This window comes from Marmota flaviventris, chromosome 5, assembly GCF_047511675.1.
Source record: "Marmota flaviventris isolate mMarFla1 chromosome 5, mMarFla1.hap1, whole genome shotgun sequence".
Taxonomy (NCBI): domain Eukaryota; kingdom Metazoa; phylum Chordata; class Mammalia; order Rodentia; family Sciuridae; genus Marmota; species Marmota flaviventris.
In genome coordinates, this window is record NC_092502.1 from 81,392,809 (window position 1) to 81,404,343 (window position 11,535).

The 11,535-nt window shown below is 32.2% G+C and overlaps 1 protein-coding gene across 1 annotated transcript in view; it reads left to right on the forward strand.

Moving 5' to 3' along the window:
* Positions 1-6,395: 6,395 nt before the first annotated feature.
* Positions 6,396-11,535, forward strand: part of LOC114086516 (uncharacterized) — a 110,934-nt gene continuing 105,794 nt past the window's right edge. The window contains exons 1-2 of the mRNA XM_071612811.1: positions 6,396-6,485; positions 8,586-8,646. Coding sequence (XP_071468912.1) covers positions 6,396-6,485; positions 8,586-8,646 — 151 coding nt within the window. The remainder of the gene's footprint in view (positions 6,486-8,585; positions 8,647-11,535) is intronic.

The window sequence follows — 11,535 nt, forward strand, 5'->3', positions numbered from 1 at the left end:
CCTAATTTGGTTATTTCAAATAAATTGTACATTTAGAAAGCAAGGAAAATGCAATTGACAAGCCAGTCTTCTAAGCATAATTGAAATTCATCTTGAATGTAGGAAGAGTCACTTTCATTTCTAAACAGAAGACCTTTTTTGAATTCCTATATTTTGCTTTGTTTTCATTTAAGTATTAAAGTACTAATTGCCAAAGTGATTTCTTTATCTACTTTTGTTAATTGAATTTTTCTACATTAATTTTATACTTTTACTTAAATAAGTGTTTATATTTAACTTTTTGAATCATGTTAATTACCCAAACATTGTGATCTGAACTCAGAAATTTTTGTCTACAACACTTACAATTACTTCGTGATTTAGGTCAATTTCACAAGCAAAATATTCTGACTACCATCTTTTATGTAAATAATCCAAAAACAAACTATGCAAAATAGCCTATACAATCTTGATGTTGGTTGATCGAATGTGCCCCAAAATTTTTAGGGCAATATATATTTATGATGGAAGATTTCTTTTGCCATTAAGGATTCAGTCAGCTCTTCTCATCTTCCTCATTCAGAATATGAATATTCATTTTTACTCTCCTTTAACCTCTCATAGTTTAAACATCAGTTTGTTTATCCTAGTGTCAAACTATAATATGAAATGAGTATCCTAAAATTTTTATTTAGAAATAAAGTTTTTTTAAAAATCTCTGTTTTTTGAGATATACCTTCAGTTGCTAGCTTTAAAAAAATTATGTAAAGTTGATTGACTTTTCAAAGAATTTTTTTGTAGTAACACTGTGAAAAAATTACAATTAGGATGCTTATAAGATAGTCTTTATGTCTTCTCTCCCAGGACAAAACTATCCAATAACAACATTTTCAAATAAGTCTTTAAAATGATGTATCAAGAAATAAACTGTGATGTATCAGATGCTCAATTCTTTCATTAAATATGATGCCTCTTTCATGTACTAGTTCCCAATTACTTTTATAACATGCAGAATAAAAATTCTGAATGTTATCTAAGTTGTAAAGATGTACCTATACTACACAAAATGTACTAGCCTATTATTCTGACCCCTTGAGACTGCCTAGACCTCAGCAAATTTGAGATGGAATATATTGTTAGCACTGATTATATGCTCAATATAAATCTATTCATAAGGTGATTAAATTAAGCTGGCAAATTAATTTTAAGCATAGTTTCTCATTCCTTCATCATTGGCCAGATTGCAAACTTTTTTATGACCATGGGAAAAAATATAGCACAATCAGTAGCACAAGGAAGGTCAGCAGAAAATATCAAGTATATAACATTTTAAACACATGCCTTTTTATTACTTTCAGAATCATGTGGTAGTTTGGGTTAAGCTACAGAAACATATTTAGTAAATAAAGTGAATCTAGAAAATATTTTAAAATACTGATTCTAAAATTATTGAAGGTTTCTCCTTTCAAGCTTTTGATTGACACCTCTTTGGAACCTTCATATCTGGTTTACATTAATATGTCAAATGCTTGGGTGGTTTTTTTTATCATTTATTTGAGACTTTTCTTACTCTTTCTTACTCTTTAGCAATGTGATTATTAAATGGGTTTTCCTTGATTCTTGGCTGAAAAGAATGAATATGTTATAGGGGATCTGCTTTGAGCAATCCAAAACTCTGTGATATCAGCAGAATTGATGAGATCCACCTCTGGGGAAAGACACAACCCACTGAGTTATAGTGATTTCATGTTTTGTAGGAATTACACACAGATGTTTCTGTGTAAAGATAGAGCTGTTATATATTCAAATACTCCTTCAAACTGAGGTTTAAGACTGAATATTTCAAAATTAAGAAGATGTCATTTAAATTCAGTAAGAGCTGAAAATTCAGCAATCATTAAATCTTCAGATAAGCATAGCTCTTCTGCACCATGGTTATTGAAGTAGTGTGTCTCCACTTCAATAAGTGAAAAGAGAGAGAGAGAGAGAGAGAGAGAGAGAGAGAGAGAGAGAGAGAGTGTCGGGGGGAGATTCCTCTTTCGAAAACTCAAAGGAATTCTCCATTTAATTAATAGGTAGGAAAAGTCTTGAGAAGAAAAAAGTAGTCCCTGAGATATATTCAATTAGCCTTTTGTGCCTGTTCTTTTATTTTTACAAGTTATCTAATGTTATGTTCAAGTACATAAATGTACGTCAATTTTTTCTTTCTTCATGCTAATGGAAGTATCACTATGTAGTAAATTTTTCTTATTTGAAATATGTGTTGAAATGAAGCTCTCTTATTATAGGAAATACAATTAGTCAAAAAGGAGTGATATAAAATGTAAACATGGACTAAGTGAAATTTGGAAATGGGTTAATTAAGTTAGATTCTGGAAGTTCCCATTGCTGGTCAAGATCAGAGTAAGGAAAATCATAATTACAGATTTCTCAGATAACAATTAAAAACAACAACAACAATAACAAACACACACCTTATAGTAGCTAGAGTTCTAATTGTAACTGAAGAGAGTGCTTCCTCCTCTGTACAGTGATATTTAATTCATACATCATTTTGCATGTGAGATTAAACTTGTGCTGTAATACTCATTCAAAAGCCAGAGAGGAAATGAAGCAAAGCAAAATACAATTCTTCAGAGATTTCTAGTCTAATAATGTCATGATAATAGCACATGGAATATGACCACATCTTCCAAATCAAGAGACATTTAAGGCTAGTATGAAAAAAATGGTTTTAGTTATTACAACATGAAGATATTTACTTTTAATTATTTGTTTTTGTTTTCATGCTTATTGGATGTAATCCACGATCCCATGTATATTATGACTTAATGTGTATCTAAAGTAGAAGATATAATGAATCAAAAAATTATTGAGCAATAACAGCACAGGTGTAATGCTGGATGTAATAAGGATCATGAAGGTAGTACACAAATAAATGAAGTTGAAAACCAATGGAGCAAGTCATGTTCAGTCATTAGTCCAACAAGTAGTTATTAACTACTATGTTCCTTCCACACATCAGGAATAAGAAAATTTCTAAATATAAGATAGATAAGATATCCTGTCTTTGTGAATCCAATGTTTTGTCAGCATACTTTTAGTGATGCCTCAGAAGATCAAAATAAACTAAGATTGTATACATTGGGTGCTTTGTCTCTTTTTGATGGACCTCAAAATAAATTTCCTTTGATGCCTAGTTGGCTTAACTCAAGTTAACTATGGAGCATCCAGGTGACTACTACAATCCTAAGATATTCTCAATAGAGGTGCTTCAAAAAGAACATGCTGTACAAATGATGGAACCCTAAAGAATGGACAGATAGATCATAAATAGGAATTTCAAGCTTTAAATACCTGATCAAGTACCCTGCCAGCTACCCTACTTCCAAATATTTTACTGTAATCCCCCTTGCATTTGTCAACCATTTCAACTCTTAAAAGCAATGTCAAACCCAAAGTGTAGGAAATCTTTGACTCTGGGAAGCTAAGCGTCTAGACAGGAAGAGACTAGCAATCCAAAAGACAACATTATTTTTCTTCTTGTTCCAGCATTCCTGGCTTGCTAATTTGACTTTCTCAATGTTTATCACAATATATGGTTAGCTCAAGATAAATAAATATTGGGGAGCTACCATGTGAGTGAGTTAGAACAGTTTAGGTCGAACTCCTTTTCATTGATTTGGCTGTGAAAAAATAAAAAGTAATCTTTTGCTGAGTTGTCCTTCTAGAAGCTTGTTCATATAAGAAAGACAATCTGTTCTTAAACTAAAAGAATTTTTTTTTTTAAATTCAAGACTTACTGTGCAACAATTAAGAGAGAAGGGAATTGAGGTAGAATCAAGTGACACTGAATTCATAGCAAGTTTCCTCAGGTCTCCCTAGCCTGAAATTTTAGGCTTTCAGAGATTATCTGAATAAAGTTCCACTCTATCTATTCAATTGTGTCTGCTTCAGTGGAGTTTCTGAATCAAAATCACTTGGTGAGTGAGTGTGTGTGTGTGTGTGTGTGTGTGTGTAATGGTGTGGAAGAATAGATGCGTATTAAAAATACATATATCTAGATCCTGAATCTCTAAACTGAGGTTCAAAATCTATATTTTTAGCTTGTTGCTCAAAGTTTCTCAAGCACACTCTATTTGAGAATCTGTGCTAAACTGTAAACTACTTGAAATTTGCTTTATATTTACATTTTTAAATTTTATTTTATTCATTTATTTATATGTGGTGCTGAGAATCTAGCCCAGTGCTTCCACATGTGCTAGGCAAGCACTCTACCACTAACCTGTATTTACATTTTTACATCAAGTCTAGCCCAGAACCTAGCCTGCCAAATTCTAAGGCTATTAAGCATACTGCAAATTTTCCCAAATATAATTGAACTCCTTTCACCAGAGTTATTCTATAATAAAGTGAGAGTAAGGGAAAGATTCTGAAGCATGTCAGCAATGAAAATCTTTTAAAAATCCTAAGTGAGAAAATTCTTCCAATGCAGAGTCTGGCCATGGTGGAAAGAGAAATTAAGCAACATCTCAGCATAATGTTTGGACAATTTGCTTTGCCTACCAGTTTCCCTTGAAGAGAAGTGAGGGAGTAGGGTAGATGATCTCATATGAATCTTCAGTTAAATGCAAAATAGACATATTGTAACTGTAAGGGATTTTCATTTTTAGTTCATCCTTTTTGGCCTGGTGTTACCTAATGTATCAAACTTCATTAAATAATGCCCTCATTTTTCTTTGGTTTGGTAAGTTTTTTTCAAGTTTTAAACATTATTACTACTAATAACATTATAAAACACACATCACACAATTCTCTATTATCTGCATTTCATTTTCTCAAAGATTCTCATTTAATTTGTATGTCCTTGTCTCTTCAATTATTAGACTCATCCATTAAGTTATGTTTGATTCATTGTGGGCCAAATAAGGTGCTAGCACTCCAACAATTATTTTAGTATTGAAATTCTGTTATACCTAGTCCTCTGAACTCAAGACTTTAACAGATTTATGCTCTAGTGATGACCAAAAATCTCTTTAGGATATGGACAGAAATATTCCTCAGGTGCCTTAATAACTTACTCATTGCATGCTTGAAGGAAAGAAAATTTGGTTTTATTGACTGTTTATGCTTAAAAAGTTTAATCCAATTAATTCAAATATTTTATCCACATAAATGATTATAAATATGCATATTTTTCAACATTTTTAAATGTGAACTTTTTGGAATTTGTTTCACATGTATGAATTTTCTTTAAAAAATTAGTAGAGAGTACATAAGCTTTGTCTTAAATCCAAGAAAATGAAGTCATATGAAAAACACTAAAAAAGAGACTACAGAAAACTCAAGATGATGGACACTACAAAGAGTACTAGATGATGTGCTACCTTGGAAGCTGAGCATTTAACCATCTGAATTTATTTCATATTTAGTCTCCTTCTAGCATTTTAATAGTGATCATTATCTATTCTTTCTTGAACTTCTTTGTATTGGTAATAGAGCATTATCTTTCAATGTTTCAAGGAAAATGTTCCAGCTTAGCAATACAATAGAGAAATTTCTAAGTAATTTGTCAGAAAAGTGACATCAGTAAAATTTTCTAACAATACCTTTCAAAAAAAGTCTTCACAATTCAACAACTTTCTCAGAGTAACAGTACCACCATATAATTCTGCAGTAGAAAAATATTGTAAGTTTTTCTGTTCAGATTGTTTTCATTCTTCTGATTATAGTAATGAGTCAAAGCCCAGTTGGAAAAAAATCTATAAAATCCAATATAAAGGCACAGATATAATAGGATTCAGCTGATAAAAAAAAATAGCAATCATGGTGACTTTTCTGAACTTTATTGCCAATTTTGCACAGAACAAATAAATATTTATGAAACATATAAAGTCAGGAAAATCTGTAATGGAATGGACTCTGTAATGTATAACCAAACTCTAATGGTGATATTCTTTGCTTGTGGATAAAATTAAATTTTATGCTTCTATGAAGAAAAAGTTAAGTGCTTAGAACTTTTTCAAAGTGAAATGAGAAGCCCTTCAAGAGTTTTCAGCAGAGAGATATGGTATGATTTAATTTTCATTAAAAAAATCAATCTGTATGCTATGTAAATAATCAAAGGATATGAATATTAACCATATAAATAAGTATAAATATGCATATTCTCCAAATATTTTGTAACTTGAACTTTTTGGAAATAAGAAAACTAATTAGAAAATTGTTACATTAGTTGAGATTTTAAAAACATAAATATGGTGGGTTCGATTTGGGTAGTAACAGTGGAAAAAGAAATAAATTGATACATTTGGGATAAGATGTTGAGAAATACAGTAGGACAAATCCTGATGGCTTGAATGAGGAATGTTAAAAGGTCATGGATGACATGTTCGTATCTGATTTGAGCTGAATGAATGGTGATGCTGCTGACTGAGACTGGAAAGATTCAGAGGAGAAAAGATTTGGAGAAAGCAGAGGACATAAAGAACTCTGTTGGGTACATGGTAAGTTTGAGATTCCAATTAGACATCCAAGAAGATATGTCTATTTGGCAGTTGAGTATTTAAGCCAGGACTTCTGAGCTTATGAAATTATGAATTTTAGAACAGAAGATTTTATACATACATAAAATTTTCCATATAGAATATTTTAAAGCAATGGACATAAATTTTCTAACGAGAGTTGATGAAGAAGCAAAAGAAAGGTGAAGATGTCAAAGATTAGAGACTGAGCAAGGGAAGATCCAGCAATAGCATCTAAGAAGGGACTGTTAATAGAGCAGGATGATGACCAGGAGAGTGTGGCTCTGAGGAATTGAGGAAGGAACACATGCAAGAGGAACAATGTGTCAAATTCTGAGATGATACCAGATAAGTAACTCTTCGCTTTAGCAATCTGGGTGTCAGTAATAACCTGGACAAGACTCATCCTGGTGGAATGTATGGGAATATTGACCTGCTTGTAGTGGACTTCAGAAAAGATGTGAGGAAAGAAAAGAGGAGTCAGAAAATATAGATGAATTCTTCAAGATGTGCTGCTGTCAAAGTGAACAGAGATATGTGACAGTACATGGAGTGATAACTGTGAAAGAAGGAAACTGTTAACTATAGGAGAAGAAAAAATAATTGTAGGAAAATGGTCCAGGTGCACTCAAAATAAAAGGAATTTGATAAAATTTGATACAAGTTCAAAGAAATTGGCAGTTTGGGTATTGGAAAGCAAAAAGAGTTTCAGTCAATTTCTATTTCCTATGTCCCACGTGTCAAGCTCCTCATCCAGAGTATAGGAAGAGGAGGAGAGATCAGAATCTGGAGAAGAAATAAGATGGTAAATATTTGTTTAGGAGATAGGAAATATGTTCATATTATGAAACTATTATAGGAAATCTCTGAAATGATTATGATGTCTGCATGTAAAATTAAAAATTCCAAACCATGTTTGAGGAAGTCCAAGAATATTCTAATTTTTCCAATGATGACTACTTTGAAATTTTTGGAAAAATAAAATATTAAATTCTTTACTGTTCTAAAACGTATTTCAGTGCCCCTACTATGTTTGTTTTCTAACCACTCTCTCTCTAATTTTATTATATCTTTCTGAAAGAAGGGAGAGAAACTGACAAGAACATAAAATGATCACCTGTCTTAGAAGAAGAGGGTCACATGGGACAAAAAAACACACAGAAAACAGGAGACAGGGATGATAAGAAACACCTTCTCCCACCAATCATTTACTTAGGGTCACTTTACAAAATGTGGTTGCAGCCATGCCACATTTAGTAGGAAGAAATATTTGATGCCATTCAGTTAAAGTAGAATTGATAGTACCCCACAGGCTGATTATGAGACTTATGCCAATGATAATGCCATCAGCTGATTTTGGTGCCCCTTACAAAAGTAGAGGCAAAAGAGATAATTTGTAGTGGAAAATATGAACAATTTGGTTGTAAAAAACAGCTATAAACAAATTAACTATAAATTGACTATCAATAAATTGAAAATACAGTAAGTATATGGAATTTTATTGAAAGGAATGAATATATTTAGAAACACAAGAGGGCACTTTATTAAAAACATAATTAGGTACAGATTGGCACTGTCAATTTAATGCATTTAAATATTCATGCATAATTACTAGGTGTCAGGTACTCTGCTAGATTCTGGGTACATTCAATTTTGTGGAACAAAGTTGTGCTCTCTCAGAACTAAAATGAAAACTTACTATAACATTTGCTTGGTATGATCAGAAGCAACACCAAACCATCTACACCATGTGTGTATACTCAGAGAGCTTGCCTAATGTCTAATTCTCAACAGCTGGCATTCTAGTTCTGGTTTGTTAGTGAGGTGTAGGATTATTAGTGAGACACAGGAAGCAAGGACAGTCTGGGTATGTTTCTCACCTGTAAAATGAAGCTTTGGATGAGATGTCCTTGGAAACTTCTAGAAAGTCCAGCTCAAAAAGAATTTATATTTTGGTTAGCATTATCTGAGCACTCACCTATAATTCTGATGAGATGACCTGTCTCCCAAAGCCAGGCAATGCTCAGTGGTAATTATGGAAGTAATTATGTAATTTGCCTGATAGGAGGTTAAGAATAACAGGAACCAATCTTCAACACAGAAGATGAAGGAGGAAGAGGAGAAGAAGAAATGAGAAGAACAGGTATCATATTTTCAGTTGTGTTTCTTTAAAACAACTCTGTAAGTTATAATTTGTTATCATTTCTATCTTAGAAGTGAAGAAAACAACCTCACAGAGATTATAGCACCTGCTGAGTAAGATACTCAGGTCTTCTGATCAAAGTCCAGATGCCCTCCACTGAACCCAGTATAGCAAGTCACCTTTTCTGTCCTCAATATGGACTCACAGAGAAATAGTTTATATTAGTCAAGTGTTTTCAAAGAATGTTTTAAACTCAAAAACCTAAGGAATAAAAAGAAAAAAGATTAAATTATGTGTTTGTAATCTGCTTTCAAACCCAACCCCCACATTAACCTTCTAAGAAGAAAGGATTATTGCTGTCTTGTCAGCCTAAAGGACTTTGTTGTGCCTCTTGAGGGAGAGAGAAGAAAGGAATATTGGAAGATGCCAAAAGAGTATCAACTGTTCTATATGAGAAACGTGACCTAAGGAAAAAGAATTGTCAGCAAGTTGTGAATCTTTGAGAGTCTGGAGTATGAAGGATTTGAAATCAATATATCTATGTATCCTAGCTGTATCATAGTATCCTATGACATGGGGGGTTTTGAGTAGAGAAATGAGTTAAGGGTTTAAGTAAATTTTTATTAAAACTGGCCATAAACCAGCCCCATTTTATTTTAATTACTCATAAAACAAGCCAAGATTCTCAGCTGAGGTGTCCAAAGGCATAGCCTGCCTCAAAATAAACTGCTTCCATGGGAAGCCATTCCTCTTGCATCTTTGCAAGTACTTTTAATATTTTAAAGTAGTAATGCAATTAGAATCAGGCAGAGTTCTAAGCACAGGCAGATGCCTGCCTACCAAGTTAGGAGACTGACTTCCCCCAAATACCTCCTCCAACATTTTATATTAGTTAAGACATCATGAACAGGGAATATAACTTTTTGCTTCACAATTAATGTAAAGAATTAATTGATTCTTCTACAAGAATTGCCAACTCTGTCAATGTGTGCATTCAATTTTATATTTAAATTTACTATGTGTAATGATAGGCAACCATCAACGAAGGCAAACCATCTTTCTACAGCACTTAACTTGGCAAGGCTACAAATTTGATGATATTGAATTTAGATTAACTTCACAAAAACTTAGATGCTTCTATTAGAATAAGGGAAAAAATGGAACATAAAAATAATCAGTTCATATAATTTTATAATTTGAATTCTAAATGCCTATCAATTTGTGTGCTCACGCATATGTGTGTGTGTGTGTGTGTGTGTGTGTGAAATATTCACATGGCATATGATAATACACTAAATAGCTGGGATAGAACAAAACAGTAAGGAAAATAGAATTATGAAAATTAAATGTATTCAAAGGAGAATACTATAGGAAAGAGAAAAATACTATGGTAACAAGTTACAAATAAGTTGATTTGGCCAGTAATTTTATTAAACCTAAATTTAGAGTGAAAAATAATTTCAAATGGTATGTTTTCAAAGGGCAGTGATAACTGAAGATCCACAGCTCTCCAAAATGAGAAGGAAAAGAAGAAAAGGCTATAAAAAAAAGAAAGCATTGAATACCACAGTATGTAAGTTCCATTCTATGCTTTTATAAGTATGTAAAAGTTGACCTACCACTTTATGCACTTTGTTCTTTACCACAAGTTTGTCTATAATATAAAATAGGAAGATAAGTACTTATAAATATTATAAGATGATTTTAAAGTTTGGTCTATTGTTATCATATATATAATTCTGCGTCAATTATTAATATTAGGTGTTGTGATAATAAAAATTAAATAAAAATATTTACTTATTGAGACATAGAATATTAAGACCACCAACCTTAGAGTGTGTCATCAGTGCATCTTTATATTATTTTTTTAGTTCTATCTTCTTGCTTGCACATATTAAGAATAGTCAATCGAAGGGGGCTATAAAATTGGAAGGGGCTATAAACTGAACTGTTCTTGGCATAAAGGTGTTATTTTAAGAATAAACTATAATCTCCAGTTCTGGAAGGCAGTCCTTCAGCCTATAAATTGTTATCATGGCCATGCTCTGTCATAAATGTACTTTTAGAGAGATATGTCTCTATGTCTTTTCTCCCGTGACTTCCACATTACAACTTTTAGATTATAACCAGACCCACTAGAAATTGTTTAAGTACCTACCTAGATAGAGAGAAGCCCTCTGTCAGACTAGAAAACAGACAAATGGGAATGATTAAACTCCAAATAATTCCATTATATTTGATGTTTTTCTTCTTCTGCTGAACAGAATTTATTTACTCTCTGTATGCATACTTACATAAGTATTCATACAAAATATTTAACTATATATAAAATTATGTTTAATTTGATAACATTTAAATAAAAATTTATAAATGATAGCTTCTAATTTTTAGACTTCATCAGATTATTAAGAATCACCTTTTGGACACCTAGTTTATCAATTTCCATGGCATCATTATTTACTTGTTGCCCATTCTTCTTTCTTTTCCTTAATAAATAACCTCCTTGAGATGTAGTTTAAAATAGAATGTGAGATCTTTCTGTTTTTCCCCACTGTGTTTTACATAAGGTACCTTGATTTCAGCTTCACAAATTTGTCACAATTTCAACTTTAAAAAGCCGAGAAGCACAAGTTGCAAGCTGACAATACTGAAGTCAAAGCTGGTTTCTACATATTTTTGGTCCCCACCTGAAAAGAGATGTTTTGTTTTGTTTTTTAATTTGATCCAACTCTTAGAAATTAGGAGGACTTGCACAGTATAATAAATCCAGAATCTTGTTCTGTCCTGGAAAATGAGAAGATGTAGCAATACCAGGGTCCCTTCTCACATGTCCGCTTTCGATTGGAACTGAATTGCAGAGGAAGTCATCTATCCTGCTTCACCTGTTGA